Source organism: Chelonia mydas, chromosome 3 (genome assembly GCF_015237465.2).
Source record: "Chelonia mydas isolate rCheMyd1 chromosome 3, rCheMyd1.pri.v2, whole genome shotgun sequence".
NCBI lineage: Eukaryota > Metazoa > Chordata > Testudines > Cheloniidae > Chelonia > Chelonia mydas.
In genome coordinates this window covers 101,308,472-101,325,255 of record NC_057851.1, presented here as the reverse complement: position 1 = coordinate 101,325,255, position 16,784 = coordinate 101,308,472, and the positions used below count along the sequence as shown (strand labels likewise).

General features: G+C 44.3%; 1 protein-coding gene across 4 annotated transcripts in view; it reads left to right on the top strand.

The window, feature by feature from the left end:
- The first annotated feature begins 848 nt into the window (after window positions 1–848).
- The window catches only part of IL20RA (interleukin 20 receptor subunit alpha), a 41,164-nt gene continuing 25,228 nt past the window's right edge, over window positions 849–16,784 (top strand). The window contains exon 1 of one of the 4 annotated variants that reach the window (XM_037894860.2): window positions 849–1,265. In XM_037894860.2, the coding sequence (XP_037750788.1) occupies window positions 1,181–1,265 (85 nt within the window). In that variant the 5' untranslated portion in view covers window positions 849–1,180. The remainder of the gene's footprint in view (window positions 1,266–16,784) is intronic. The other 3 variants (XM_037894861.2, XM_043543008.1, XM_037894859.2) reach the window with 3 other exon arrangements.

Sequence of the window (16,784 nt, the reverse complement as noted above, 5' to 3'; positions counted from 1 at the left end):
AATATCTAGAAAACCAACTGGCAAAGTGTCCCATCCCCCTCTAATGCTGGTACACATAGAGGATGACAACACACTGCTTTCAGTTACTCCATTAGCTCAAGTGGCAGTCGTCTGTGCAGTGGATCTAATGTATGTAACCCTTCTGATGACCCATGTGGGGGGTCAATATGGTGCCATATGATGGATTTTTTTTCAGATTGCTTTAAAAAAAAACCTAGGAAATTACACACACAAAAAACTATGTTAAAAGAACATTATTAAGATTGCATAGGTGGTGGAACTAGGAGTGCTACCACACCCCCCTGTCTTGAAGTGGATTCCATTATCTACAGCGTTTACAGTTTGGTTCAATGTCTCTGAGCCACCCCCACTATAAACATTGTTCCAGCGCCCTGTAAGGTTGGAAAGTCAAACACTCAGAAGTTAGGAAAGGCCAGAATTAAGGTTGCCTGTGGCAAAAAAAAATAAAATAAATAAACGATGAGTGTATAAATATAGGCTACTGTAATGGATAAATGTCTCATGTATACACATAGGCTATGATAATGGATAGGCATAAGGGATTGAACTGAGGCTGCACACGGTTAGTGCTTGATTTTACGACCTTACTAAGACTCTTTCAAAGTAGCTGTTGTGTGTGTCATTAAACAGTTTGCCCTGTTTGGTCTTCTTAAACAGCACCACCGATTATTGTGAGACCCTCTATTAAACCCTCTCCCCGCCCCAGGCCTCTGATGCAATTTCCTCAACAGCCCCATGGGGTCCTGAATTGCGCTTCATCGAGCAGCCCCACCTGACCAGCCTCCTTCAGATCCAAATTCCACCAAGTTTGGCAGCGTCTTTACGGGCCGCACGCGCTTACCCCCGCTCCCAGCCGCGGGACGCCTGCCCCCCCTAGTCTCTCCCGCGGCCCGGCGGGGCAGCCAGGCCCCTTGCTTGCCTGCCTGCCTGCCCTGCTCCAGCTCTGCGGGGGGCCGGGGCTGCGCGGGGGAGCGAGCAGGAGGCTGGCGCACGGCGGCTCCGCCCCCGCCGCCGAGTGTTTACGGCTCTCCACCTGCACCGAGCAGCAGCAGCCTCGGCGGCGGCGGCGGCGCGCCAGGAGCGGGAGGGACCCAAGTGCTGCCGGGGGAGCTGCAGCCTGCGCTCGCTGCTGAGGCGGCCAGACCTTCCCGCCCGCCCCATGTGCGCCCCCAGGTCCTGGAGGCGGGCGGGAGCACCCTGGCTCCTCATGCTGCAGCTGCTCCTGCCTTCTCCCGGGGCGCAAGGTAGGCTGGAGCCGCTCTTTCCCCCTCCGCTCTCTGCCCAGTTCACTGGGCACGTGCAGGCTGGGGCCCGGGTGTGCGCGTCTCCCCCTCTCTCCAGGGCTGCGGACCTGAACTCGCTCCTTTTAGGTTTCAGCTCTTGGAGGGTTTTGTCCCGTGGGATCCAATTGCAGCTAAGCACGTTTTAGTGGAGTGGCTCTCCAGATCCCATCTAATTAGTGGCTCCGTGAGACTGCCCATATTATCCTATTAATTATTAGATGAAATCCCCAGATCCAAGGGCTTGATCCTGTAAATGTTTAGGGGTCTGAGTAGCTTTGCTCATGGGAAGCACTTGAGCCAAATGGGACAGCTCACAAAAGTGAACTTACTCACTGGCTAGGTGTTCACAGGAGTAGCCCCTGTGGTCCCAATCCTGCAGCTGGAACTGTGCAGCAGCAGAGGTCTGTCCATTTGGATTCAGCAGCAGCATCTGGACCTATGTTTTGCAAGTTGCAGCTTGCTTTCTGTAATGGACATCAATGAATCCAAACATCCTGAACTTTGGGTAGGCTTGGGGATTCAGCCCTGGGAGTTTGAGAGTGTTTGGAATGATGATTTTGATGCTGTCCATTATACCTATGAACTTCCTATTTGAAGTTCGTATCCAGGCTTTTATTTCAAACCCTTGTCTGACAATAATGAAGGGGGGGAAAGATGACTAGGTAACAAAAGGGCAGATAGATCACTCACCTAAGCCTCTATTATCTAAAAATAATCATTGGCATAAAGCATAACTTGTTTTTTGTTTTTTTTTTAGTTTTACAAAAAATTGGAAGTGCCACTAAACCAACAAATAAAGCAACTTACAGTTTAAATATCATATGTAAACAAACTTCCTTACTAGTGTTACTAATAACACTGTAGACTAAATGTAAAGATTTTTAAACTACAGTACCCTAAGCACTTCTCTGGGCTCTTTGTTTACCTTTAGCATACCTTTCATATGAGACAATAAAATAACTTTCTCTTTTGTTTATAGTTAGTTTCACTTTCAGGTTCTCTAGCCTGCAGGATTTCAAATGCTACAGGGGATAGTAGTATTTTAAAAGAACTGTTTTCACTGGATTTTTTTTTTAATTTATTGGTTTCAGGTTTGATTAAAAGTGTATGTTTACCAAATGTAAATTTTGAGCCAAAGGTAAGTTCATGGAGCCCCTTTGAAATATTATTTAGATGGGTTGGTGCCCAAAATATTCCAGGTACTTGCCAATCATAGAAGAAGACAGTCCCAAAGAGTATTCACGCTGAATGCACAAGAGAGAGATAAAGGGAACAGAGACAACATATAGACAAACTGGTCAGGTCAGTGATAGTTACACACATTAGTTCCCTGTTTTGTTTTAAACTATCCCCAACCCCTTCTTCCCCAAACCATTATTGGTTCCTGACTCAGCTCTCATCTACATTGTGGTGTTATAGAAAACAAACAAACAAACCGTAAAACCCTGGCTAACCTATGCCAGTATTCTCCTGGATCCTCCCTCAACACAGCAACCCAACCTCTCACCCTGAACCGTTCCCATATCTCCCTGCTGAGAATCACCCTTCTTTTGCCCAAGTCAAAAGGAACCACAGTGAAGGAAGCAATAAAAACCACTTAGATAGAAAATACCTACACGCAGAATTGTTTCTATTTGCAGGTGATGTTACCTAGGGCATGCCTTGGAGGTGTGATTCCTAGCATGGATTGACAGAGTTGAGCTAGCATGCTAAAAATAGCAGTGTAGAAGTTGCTGCACTGGTGGCCGCTTGGGCTGGCCACCAGAGCCCGGACTCAGCAGGGGTCAGGCCGGCTTGGACTCAGGCAGCTAGTCCAAGCCGCCACTAATGTAGCAATATCCACACTGCTATGTTTAGCATCCTAGCTCAATCAGAACTAGTGTGAGTCTGTCTGCCCATGATGGGAATCACACCTCTCAGCTGCTGTGCAGACGTACCCTTAGTGCCAAGGCCTGTAGTGCATGCTCAGTCCTTACTCAGACTGAGGTCAGTGGGAGCCTTGCCTGTGTAAGGATAGCAGGATTGGGCCCTTCGACTGCACAGTGCTGAGGATCTATGAGAGCCTGATCCTCATCTCGCACTGGTGTACATCAAGAGTAATTCCCTTGAAGTCAGTGAGCTAAATGCTGTGAGAGGGAAATTGGGCCCATGCTACTTAGCATATGACAGGAATCTTTTTGCACCTCTAAGCTAAAATAGCTCAAAGAATTCTAGATGTTAGGACTAGAAGTGACCCTTTGGAAACCTAGTTCATCTTGCTCCATTTCACTACTGCCAGTCTCCACAACACTAAGGCCCAGATGCTCCAATGTATTTAGATACCTAATTCGCATTGATTTCCTTGGAAGTTAAGCACCTTTGAGGATCTGGGCCTAAACCCATAAGGGCTTGATTCTGCTCCCATTTCAATCCATAGCCAAACTCCTGTTTCCAAGAGAAACAGAATTGCCCATAAGTGTGTTTATCCTGGATGCTTTTGAATATGTTTAGTGATGGTGTCTGTTACCTCTGTTCTATTTTGTTATAGAATCATAGAACTGGAAGGGACCTCCAGAGGTCATCTAGTCCAGTCCCCTGCATCTATGGTTTTGAAATTCTTTTTTAATAAGAGTTCACAGTGTGCACTCTATTTGACACAGCTCATTTCCTTTTGGGCAATTAATTGTCTGTACTTCATCAACTTTAATCCATTAACCCTTCCATTTCAGTAAATGGAATGCAGGGTCCTCACCCATTTAAATGCATCCATGGGATCTACTTGTCTTCTAGAGACAAGCAGAGAGAGCCCTGGTTTGATTTGGCTCTTCTTAATTGTGGCCTTAATTACCATGCATTGTTTTGATGGCGTTATGGCAGCAGGACTAACTTCCAATTATTCATGAAATTAGGGCAGTGATGCTGTCAATATAAATCAGTCAGAAATCCCCGGGTATTCAGGAGGGTAGTGAATATTGCTCCTGGTCAAAAGCTAGCACAAATGTCCTGGAACAATTCTTTTATAAAATTGGCATAGAATTGCTTTTTTGATTAATAGAAAATTGTTTTTGCTTTTTATTGTTTGAGGAAGGTTTTTTTTAAAAAAGTGAAGAGTTTTGTTGGTTGCGGAAAATGGCTCCTCAGTGTTCTCCTCCAGCAGAACACGAGATGAGAACAGCCATTGGCTGAGAGCATGTTGCCCCAAAATCTCATCTTCATTTGCTTTAAGCATGCCTTCAAATGTCCCATGTGCAGTCAACCACACGAAGGAATAACAGAGAAGCTGTGCATTTAGCTTCAGGGGTAGAGCCATAGCCTCAGTCCTTCCCTACACTCTGGCAGCGCAAGACAACTGGAAAGCTATTTTAATTGGCCTCTCTCAACATTACACTTCTGTAAAGGAATCCCCATGTGGTGTAGAGCCAGCTGAGCTATTCCGTCCTCCTCTTAACTCTCAGCAGAGGGGTTGTGCCCACAGCACCTTTCTTGCTGTAGAGAGCCCCTGCTGTCAGACCTGGACAGATGGGCATACTATAGTCCTAAAACTACTTGAGTTGTCCTGAGGGCCTAGTCTGGAACTAGAACAGGCTGGGATTGTTGTTAGAGGCATAAATGTGGTTGAAAGAAAACTTTGCAACTGAGCTGCACAAACTCAGTTCTGGCGTGGTCCAAGAGCTGTCCCATAATCCCTCTGCTTTGGATTTTCTGTTGTTTAGCAACCTTCTGTACAACAGAGGAGCAGCAGCATTCAACCTTAATCTGGATTTTTAACTTTCAAATTCACTGATCACCTAGTGTTTTGAGGTAGCGGGGGGTGTTTTGTGTTTTTTGTTGGTTTGGTTTGGTCTGGGTTTTTTAGTGCATGGTTCATATAGTAGTTGGATTGTGCTGTGATATTTTAGACATGTCTGAAATTTTAGACATCCCAGTTCTGAAGTCCCATTATCTGATGTTTTGGGCGTGATCTCACAATTATCTGGGTGTGTGTTAAAGGGAGAAATCGCATATGTAATACATTTTAATGCTATGTTAATGAAGGCTTTTTGGTGGAGGGTGGGAAGAGATATTTGTAAATCCATCTTTAATCTCCTCTTAAAAATCTGTCCTCTGGAAAGAGGAGGATTTAGGACCTTTTCTCCCACTCACTGATTTCATTGTTGAATCGGCAAAAAAAGTCAGGAGAATTTAATAAGTTCTTCTTGACCATGTGAGAGCACTCAGCTCTTTTCATGAACAGCTCCGTAAATCCTCCTACCAACATCTTCCCCACCCCACCCCCCTCCAGAAAAACCCCCAACCCATATTTTTTTTCATTATAGGAAACAAAAATTAGAAGGGTTGTATCTTCAAAGTGCAAATTCTTTGATGTATTTATTTATTAGTGCTTAAATAGCACTGTAATTGTGGTTTGGGAATACCAGATGAGACCTTCAAAGGTGCCTTCTCAAAATTCCTTCTGATATTTTTGATTGTAATTAAGGCTCCCAAAGGTGTATGGGCTGCCAAATCTGATTTTATTTTCTTTGTGGTTAATCTGCTGCTTTGTTGCTATCAAGACACTTTTTTCATGATTTGGAAAGTAACCAAAATCTGTTAGCACCAAGAAGCAACCCTAGCCATCTCATTAAGTAAACTTGAGGATATGTTTTCCTTTTACAGTCACTGGAGCATTGAAATACACAAAATAGCACTTTGTAATTGTTGTCTGAGAAATAGAGAAGAGCAAGAGGATAAAGGAGCAGAATATTTATTAGCTAACCTAATACAGTGTCAAATAGAGAATCTCCAATTTAATGCATGCAACATTCATCTAAAAAACAGGCCATTGTGTAGACATACAGTGTATATGCACAAGTCTTTGCAATCCATTGATAAAAATGGAGTTAACCTCAAAATAGGTGTAAGTCACCTGGGGGCATGGATCAGTGGGTCTTAATGGGTTGAGAGAAGACATGGGTTACCGTAAATTGTGAAAGAATGATTTGTTTGATTTTAGGTATATCATTCAAGGTGGAAAAATTATGTTGATGACTTAATAAGTGAGATTTTCAGTGGGGAAAACTCAGTAAATTCTAGATTAAAGCTTTCACAGCATCAGAAATTTGACCCCTTTCTGGACATGTAATATTTTGTATTACTCTTAAGTGTACATAGTGCATTCATGCAGCAGGGTTGAATTATGGCTGCTATGGGAACATCCATACCCCCTGTATATTAGGGAAAGGGACTCCGAACCAGCCATAGATCAGCCAATACTCAGGGGAACCCGAGGGTGGGGGGTCTGGCATGACTATTTGGTCTATAATTACATGATATTCTCAAGCTTAGTGCAGTGGGTTGTGGAGGAAGACAAATTTCATTCAGAAAGAAGAAAAGAGCTGGGTTCAAGAAGTAAAGAGGTGTAGGCATAAGGGAAACTATGTAAGAAAGAAATACTTTCTGAATACAATCAAGCTGTTCTCTGTTACCTTCTAATCTATATATTTCTCATATGAAACTGTTTCAGTTCATGGTGTGATTTTTTTCACACCATGCTTTTGACTCTGATTTCCAGAACTAAACACACAAATTACTCTGTTCATTTGAAATAGAAGTAGCTGAGCATAGAAGGCATAGAAACATAAAATAGCAGTGAGGTGTGGAATAAATAAGAAAGCTGGATTTGTATTGCAGCTTCACGTGTCAACATTCAGTTTCAGTTGCTAACTTTACTCTCCCTGGAGTATTGCTCTCTAATGTGATGGCTTTTCTTAATTCCAAGACAAGCATCATCATGTGGTATTTGAGTTGTTTTTTTGTTTGTTTGTTTTTTCTGTAGTGGTTTCAGTTATGTTTGTTTTTATGATTGTGACTTGTGTGGAACTTCATTTTTATTCTTCCTCTACAAGAGACTATTGAAAACTTACAAACTATGTCATTGCTGTTGGAGATTTTGTTACTTTTGGGGAACTCCTCCTAATAATATGTGACCAATGATTAAGAGAGAGAAAAACACCTGTTTTAAGTAAAGATGGGAATCCAAAACAAAGCTCCAGATCCAGACCAAACTGAAGAAGCTCAGATTTGTATCTGGATTTTACACTTCAGTGTATATATTTCTAGATTTAAATAAGCCTTTGTTTGAAGATTTTTGTTTAGAAGATATATAGGTCAGATTCTGTGTTGAACTAGCTGCTCCAGCAATGTAAAGGGGCTTTACCCAATCTGGCTGGCCTGCACAAAGCACTTCCCAACTGATAGAATGGCTCTACCCCAACGATTCTCCCAGCCCTTAGCGTAGGGGGCATGACCAGAGCACACTGGACTCCTGTTCTTCTCTGCTACCCACAGCTCCTGAGGCTACTCTGACCAGGGGCCACAGGCAAGCCGTTGGATGAACTTGGACTATAAGAAGCACAGAGATGACATAAAGCCCTATTTGCCCCCTCCGTTTTCCTCCTCTGTTCCCAGGCTGAGCATAGGAATGGCATAAGAGAGATCAGACTGGTAGAGTGTTACTTTGCTGGGTGTATAGAACCTTGAATTCACTTATAACGATCTCTATATTTCAGCTTGAGTACAACGTGAAAATATAGACATCAAGGATTGGGGATCTGAGCATTTACATAAAAGGAGATCATTTTTCTATTAGATTCTCAGGGGATTCCAAGAACTGTCAGACACTGTGAAGGTAGTAAGTGTTCTTGCCTGTGGTTTGCATAAGACTTAACTGTTCTTAACTTATCGTTCGCTGTCTCATCTGAAAGTACAGCAGTATCCTGTTTTTGCAGTGTATAATGTTTGAACTGATGATGTACAGGATGTAGATCAGAAATGTTTAAAAGCGGCTATGCTCTAGGAAGGCGGAGGCACGTGTGGTTGCTCATGGAGGTTTGGACCTAAACAGGGGCGGTGAGTTATATGGGCCCGTGGTGCCCATGCTCCAGCAATATTCAGGGCATGGGGGCCCGGCTCCAGCAATGTTCGGGGCCAGGTCTCTCCCCTGGCCCTGCCTGCCACCCCCGCACACCTGCCCCGAGCGTCCCTGCCTGCACCCTGGGCATTGGGCAACTGCCCCCTGCAGCTCTGCGCTGTGCTCCACTCTGCCGGCTCCTGGCATCAACTGCCGCCGCAGGGTCCTAGTGCCCCCCATCCACTAGTGCCAGGGCAGGCTGACCCTGCCCCTGCCCTTCCACCTTGGACAGATGGACCCTCCCCTTTTCTGGCAGGACCCTCCACCAGCACAGGGGTCCCCCCACCCACAGTCACCAGTCCTGCCCCACTCTGGGCAAGGGGCAGCCCCATCCCCAGTGAGGCTGCAGTGAGGGGCAGCAGCAGGAGAGGAGGCACACATGTGATGGCAGCCCCTCTCCACCCCGGCACCCACCACGGGGGGCGAGGGGGCTTCCTGGACCTGAGAGGGGCCCTGGGAGCACACGCAGTGACAGTGGTGTGAGGTGAGCGTGCTTCCGGGAGGGGAGAGGGGGCCCCTCCCCCGGACCTTGCTGCTGCTGGGGGGGAGTCCTCTCTGGTCCCAGCCTGGGGGAAGCCTGCCTGCACCCCAAACTCCTCATCCCTGGCCCCACCCCAGAGCCCACACCCCCAGCCAGAGCCCTCACCCCCCCACACCCCAACCCTCTGCCCCAGCCCTGAGCCCCCTCCTGTACCATGAACCCCTCATCCCCAGCCCCACCTGCAGTCCTCACCCCTGCACCCCAACCCTCTGCCTGAGCCCCTCCTATGCCCTGAAACCTTCATCACCAGCCCCACCCCAGAGCCCACACATTTTTACATTATTTAAAAAAAATATATTGGCTTACAAGGCAGGTGTGGGCGGGGGGGGGAGGAGACGTGGACCTATTCTGGGCACCGCCAAAAATTATACAAACCTGCCGTCCCTGGATAAAAAGGTGGCAGACCAAAGTGGGGATGAAGCTGTTCAACTCTCCAAATTTAATTCAACCTTGGATAGCTGTATAGACAAGACTTGGCAGTATTTCAGGTTTCACCATCCAAGAATCGTAGCCTTTTACTGATCATAGCAAGTACAGTAGTTAAGGTTTTGTCTGGAAAGTAACTGAAATATGTGTACCCTGCCCTCAGACCACCCCTGGTCAGTGTGAAACATTCTCTCTGCTCCTACTGTATAGATTTATTTTATTAAAGGTATTTTTTTTGCTGCTGTTACTCTAGTATCTATATGTAACAGAAGCAGATGGTTAGGCTAAATACCTCCCCGTTTATGATTCCATGTTCAGCAACAGTCACTTAAAACTGTGGGCTAATTAAAAACAGCAGCAGATTATAAAAATAATCGTAAACCACTTTTAATATACATTGCTAAAAACAATGCTTCAGCTATAAATAGATGGCTGGTTATATTGCTATATAAAGCAGCAGGGACAGAAGCATTTAGTGTCTCAGATCACCCTGGACTCCTCCCTGCAGCAGAATTAAATGAATGTTTGAACACCTCAACAATTTTTTCCTGCGTGTTATCAGAGAGCAATTGCTTAACCTGAGACTTCAGTACTCCTTTCCTTGAGGCTTATGTGGCAACCCAGGTTCTTCTCACACAATTACCTTTTACCGCACCAGTGAGCAAGGCTAGTTCAGACACGTTGACAAACCTGAGGCATCAGGGGACTTGGATTTGGGGGTGAGGGGACCAGGTTTGCCAGATGTGATTGTGTCACATGCTCCATGTGTCTGGAACCTTGAATGTCAGGCACAAGGAGGAGAAAGGAGTTGTGTGCATATCGAACAGTGAAAAGCACCCCGATGTTATGAACTGAAGGATGATGCTTTCAAATCTACTGGGATACTTCCAGCTCGCCTCTAATTTCATGTGAGAGATCACAACATAACAAAGTTGTTGAGCTCACCGTGTAGGAAAAAACTGTAGTGCTCTTCTGGGACAGACGGGGAGATAGGAAGGTGTTGGGACTAATTCTCTGGGTTGAAAATGACAGAGCAGTGGTTCCTTTTGCACTACCTGCTATTTGGCTGCTGGCCTTAGGAGAATTGATAGATGTTTAGCTCGTATATGTTCCCTGCAGACGCTGAATTGAGAGTGCTCTGCTCTGCTGGGCTGGATCAGAGGGAGGGAGTTGCTGTCTCCCAGAATAGTATCCTGCCGTTTGCAAGTCTAGCTAGAGGCTGGAGATAGATGTTCAAGGAGATTGTTTTGCTGTCTTTCAAGCTGGCATATCAGACTGACCTGATAGTTTTGCTGCCTGCAATAGGTCAGGAGATAGAGAAGCCTTAGTTAGGCTTATGGGCCATTTTTGTCTCTTTAGGATTCTAAGCTAGAGAGGAGTATTGAACTGACACCTTGAAGGAGCAATGAGCCTGGAGAATTGTGGGGGGTGGGGAGCAAGGTCTCACGCACCATCCAGAAGCTTGATCCTAGGTCGAGGAACAGGTGGAGATTCAGGCATAGGAGTTTAACTCGATAAATTAACTCTAATTTCACAGGAGCAAAAACTCTAGTCCAGAGAAAGCTTTGTTAATAGGTCAAATAATAAGGTCAGAAACACCCTTCAGGCAATAAATACAAAGTTATCAATTTTAACTGGACCATTGTTGCTAAATGGATAATAGTGCTCTGCAGTGTGAGCATCATAACCATTCTTTGCTGAGGACATGTGCAAAGAGAGGCTCATTCTAGTGCCCCATATGTATAATTTAGGAGGTGGTCCAGCAGATCCATGTTCAAAAATCAGATTATAACTTTCATGAAGACTCGAACTCTTTGCTCACTAAAAGTGCAAAACACAGGCTAATTCCTGAAGCACACCTTCGTTCCAGCCTTGAGAATTTTGAAAAATATTATTCCAAGTTCAGACATCCTCACACAAAACCTTTCTGTTTCCTGGCTGAATCTGTGTTTTTGGTAGCAGAAGGTGGTGTCCTGTATTAGGGCACTGGAAGCTCATGTTTTTGGATGTTGTTAGTGGTGATAAAGGGGCAATGCTAAGTGTAGTTGAGAGAGGTATGAAAAATATTCATAAATGGTTACTTACATGGGGTTGTTTTTTTTCACATTTTGTTATAAATTCAAAATAAACCTTTTTCTGAAAAACTGCTGGTGTATAAGACTTATTTTTTTAGAAATGGGCCATTTTTATTTATCTTTAGGCAAAAATAGTTTTGCTTTTAAAACATACAAAAATTCAGTTTTAGCTCTTTCCATTGCAAAAATAGTCATTTTTGCCAACATTGAATGTGAAACTGCTCAAATCTGAAAAGAGCATTGTATTTAATATCACACAAACACCCTTTACATTTTACAACAACTAGTCTGAAGCCAGTACTGACTTTCCATCACTTGAATTCAAAATAAAGCAATAGAGACTGACCATAACAACTTTCCCCTTAATTACCGAGTGTGCCTCAAGCAAATGACTTTGCAGGCAGCCTAGGGTTTGGTTGAACCAACCCTGCCGGTGAGTTGGAGCAAACATGACAAGTGCAGTGACAAACAATCAGCTTGTTTCACCCTGTCAGCAAAGTTAGCCGAAAAGAATAGTCATGCCTCGGTTCCAAGATGTCTGCCTCCACCACCGCCTCCCCAGGAGCCAGTCCCAGCAACCTTCCAGAGGGCTGGATGCATTGGCTTCTTCTCTCCTCTGGCCTGTGGATGACCCCACACTGCCCTGGAGTCTCTCAGCGGCCCCTCAACTAATGCTGCCTTTCCCCAGCATGTGTCTCCATATCTTGGAGCCCTGCTGAAGCAAAGAACTTTGAGCCCTTCTCTGCCTTCTTCCACTTTCTCATCACAAATCCTGTGCTTGTCTTCCCCCTTCTAGGCCTTCTGCCCCATCACACCTTTCCCCCCTCTCTCTCTCTGATTTCCAACATCTCCTCTCTCCCTTTACACCAACTCTTTTCCTGCTATTGCTTCAGTGCCTCCTCCCACTGCTCAGTCTTGTCTTCACGTACAGTGCTACAGTAACGGTGGCCCTGCAGCGCTTTGGGGAAGATGCTACTGTGCTGATGAGAGAGCTTCTCCCATCTGTGTAGTTAATCCACCCGCCTAAGAAGCGGTAGCTGTGTCGATGGGGAGAAGCTCTCCATTTAACAAAGCGCTGTCTACGAGGGGGGTTAAGTCAGAATAACTGAATTGCTCAGGGAGATAGTTATACCAGTATAGGTCTGTAGTGTAGACCTGGCCTCAGTCTTTGGCCTTATAACTCTGCTTTGGTCCCTGCCTTCTCATTTACCAGCCACAGAACTGTAGCAGCACATGAGAGAAGATATAGCTGGGCTACGACTACTGCAACCTACATATCATTCTCTTCCTCCCATCCTGTACTGGATTCTTTTGAGAGTGCCACTTGTAATGCTCCCAATAGTGACACAAAAGCATGAGAATGATTAAAAAAACAGGGCATAAACCCCTAATTGGTTGTGAGTTGTAAGCTGAGATTTCACCAACCACCTGCAAGCTCCACAGGCTCTTTAGCAGTTTTAACAAGGAGTCACAGACAGTCCCCTTGGATATTCCGGTCTGTCTCACCATCCACATGAGCGTATCTCTGTGATAGGATTGCTCCATACACCAAGAATCACAGAAATATTCAGTTTACTCCTGATTCCAAACGACTAGTCACTTAGCCCAGGTCAATTGCACTTTAGGTCTCATACCAAAGACCATGCTTGTAGCCAATCCTATAATAAGCTATATGAAGATGTATTAAATAGGAAAAGGAAATTAGAGAGTTATTTAAAGGTTAAAACAAGTGAACCTAGACACACAAATGAGTTACAGTCCTAGGTTTCAAAAGCTACTATATATAGGCCTCTATAATCAGCAAGTGCTGTTTGACCTTTAGGGCTAAGACAGGCTAAGCAGCTGGGGATCTCTTGCTTATGCCTAGAAACACCTTGCCTTCCACCCAGAGTCCAAGCGGCATATAGATCCCTAGTTACTTTTGTATGGGGTTTTATATCCCCCTCCTTCCATGTGCTCTGAGCTGCAAACTCAGCTGATGGAAGGAGTCCACTAGCATGACTCATCTTCACGGGGAGGTGAGCAGAACAATAAGAGTCTGAGTTCTTTTTTTGATGATTCCTCTATCCAGATGTGGAGAGTTTCCAGTTGTAAGATCCAGCCATCACCTGCCTGTTATTGATTGGCCTCCTCTTTTGGGAGGGGCATAACAATTTATGTAGAAAAGCAGCTCTTCACGCTAATTAATGTCCCTCTCCTGTATGGCGATGCATACAATTACAGAGGCTCACAATACAATTGCTTAAGTATTACATAACAATATGGAACACAAATATTATGAGTAAGATTAAAGCATGCAATAGAGTCTAAATACTGAACACATCCTTATCATTCTAATGCCTATTTTTCTATATTAACCTACAAGTGAGCCAGCCAGATTCCAACTGTGTAGCTGTCACTGTCCAGTTGAGACATGGGAACCTTGGCATGAGCTGGTGCCTGGTCTGGCACTGCCACATTAGTACATAGAGGAGACCAACTCCACTCCATTGGAAATCAGGTCACTTTTTTAAATGCCTAAACATAGTTTTAGGTGCCATAGCTCCGGGGTTAGTGAATTGGCCTAGTAAACCAAGGATCACAAGTTCAGATCTGCCTGGGTAGCAGTTTCTGTTGCACCCACTGTCAAGTCGTTCATTGGCTATTCTCTCTACTCAATGGGAGGAGGGGGACAAAACAGAAAATGTGGAAATGGCAGAAGTGCTAAATGAGTTTTGGTTTTCACCAAAAAGGTTAGTAGTGATTGGATGTCTAACAGAGTGAACGCCAGTGAAAATGAGGTGGGATCAGAGGCTAAAATAGGGAGAGAACAAAGTTAAAAATTACTTAGACAAGTTAGATGTCTTCAAATCACCAGGGCCTGATGAAATACATCCTCCTAGAATATTTGAGGAGCTGACTAAAGACTTAGCTGACGCATTAGCAATTAATCTTTGAAAAGTTATGGAAGACGGAAGAGATTCCATTGGCCTGGAAAAGAGCAAATATAGTGCCAATCTATAAAAAGGGAAATAAGGACAACCCGGGGAATTAGACTGGTCAGCTTAACTTCAGTACCCAGAAAGATAATGGAGCAAATAATTAAGCAATCAATTTGTAAACACCTAGAAGATAATGAGGTGATAAGTAACAGCATGGATTTGTCAAGAACAAATTGTGTCATACCAACCTAATAGCTTTCTTTCATAGGGTAACAAGCCTTGTGGATAGAGGAGGAGCAATAGATGTGGTATACCTTGAATTTACCAAGGATTTTGATACTGTCTCGCATGACCTTCTCATAAACAAACTAGGGGACTGTAACTTATATGGAGCTACTATAAGGCAGGTGCATAACTGTTTGAAAAATCATTCCCAGAGTTATCAGTGGCTCACAGTCAAGCTGGAAGAGCATATGGAGAAGGGTCCTACAAGGATCAGTTGTAGGTCCAGTTCTGTTCAATATCTTCATCACTGATTTAGATAATGGCATAGAGAGTACACTCAAAGTTTGCGGATGATACCAAGCTGGGAGGAGTTGCAAGTGCTTTGGAGGAAAGGATTAAAACTCAGGATGATCTGGACAAACTGGAGAAATAGTTTGAAGTAAATAGGATGAAATTCAATAAGGACAAATGCAAAGTACTCCGTTTAGGAAGGAACAATCATTTGCCCACATACAAAATGGGAAATGACTGCCTAGGAAGGAGTACTGTAGAGAGGGATCTGAGGGTCATAGTGGACCACAAGCTAAATATGAGTCAACAGTGAAACACTTGCCAAAAAAAAATCATCATCATTCTGGGATGTATTAGTTAGCAGGTGTGTTGTAAGCAAGACACAATAAGTAATCTGCTCTACTCCGTGCTGATTAGGCTTCAACTGAAGTATTGTGTCTAGTGCTGGGTGCCACATTTCAGGTAAGATGTGGACAAACTGGAGAAAGTCCAGAGAAGAACAACGATTATTTAAAGATCTAGAAAACATGACCTGAGGGAAGATTGAAAAAGTTGGGTTTGTTTAGTCTGGAGAAGACTGAGAGGGTACATGATTACAGTTTTCAAATACATAAAATGTCACAAGGAGGATAGAGAAAAATTGTTCTTCTTAACCTCTGAGGATAGGACAAGAAGCTTAAATTGCAGCAAGGGCAGTTTACATTGGACATTAGGGAAAACTTCCTAACTGTCAGGGTGGTTAAGCACTGGAATAAATTGCCCAGAGAGGTTTTGGAATCTCAGTTATTGGAGATTTTTAAGAGCAGGTTAGACAAACATCTGTCAAGGCTGGTCTAGATAATACTTAGTCCTGGTATGAGTGCAGGGGACTGGTCTAGATGATCTCTCAAGGTCCCCTCCAGTCCTACGATTCTATGATTCTCTAATACAAACAATAAATTATTTTGTTTTGAAGGCAGAGAAATCTGTAATGGTTCTTAGCTCTTTCAGAAGGCAACTTTCTGACTCTAGGCCAGCTTTCAAGAAGGCTTTGGTTCTTGCTACCATTGGTTGTCACAGGTAATTCAATTTTTGGGGTAGCTTTCAGTGGTGTCCAGGTCAAATTTTCTTTGCTCACATGGAAACAAATGTCTTCTAAATGCCAGTTCTTCAACCTCAGCTTAAAATCTGAATGTCAAACTGATTTTCTCCTGGCTCACACATCAGCAATAATAAATCTGTAATAGGAACTTTATCAATCCTCTTGATGAGGCGCATGCCCAGATAAAATCCCATAGTCTCTCGTAACTGTCTTGGCTTTGCAGCACTAATAGGAACAAAAGGCACTAAACGCTTGCTATTTTTCACTAAAATAAAGACGTGACTCTAACTATGCACGAGGATCTGATCTATTGAACAAGCAACATTTTACCTGATCGCTGTTCTAACCATAACTGCACTATAAAAAGATATGATTCTAGCACAGTGCAGAAATGGTGGTGACCTGTAATTAAAGCTAACCAGCTTTCTAGACCAAACAAAATCTTATGTAAAGAAAGGCAACTTCAAATTTATATGCCTACTCTGCAAACCCTTGCTCATGGGAGTAGTCTCCTTGACTTCAATGGGTTTGTTTAAGGACTGCACACCTGAGAAAGGGAGGTTTCTGGCTTAGTATCTATATTTTAAATAATTCTGCAGTAGCTTACTCTAAGGTCATTGTTTGACTGTTATTTGATGTGGTTAAATTTATTATTCTGTATTTGTTCTTCCCTTCTAATTCAGTTATGCCTTAGATCAGGGGTGGCCAGCCTGTTCAGAAGTTAATATGCGGCTCCTTGTATATACACTGACTCCGGGGCTGGAGCTAAAGGCACGCACTGCTCAACCCCTGGCTCTGCCACAGTCCCTGCCCTCACTCGACCCCTTCCCGCCCCCTCCCCTGAGCCTGCCGTGCCCTTGCTCCTCCTGCTTCCCCACCAGAGCCTCCTGCATGCCATGAAACAGCTGATCAGGAAGTGCAGGGAGGGAGCGGGAGGCACTGATTGGTGAGGCTGCCAGTGGGAGGGAGGCGCTGGGAGCGGGGTGGGGGAG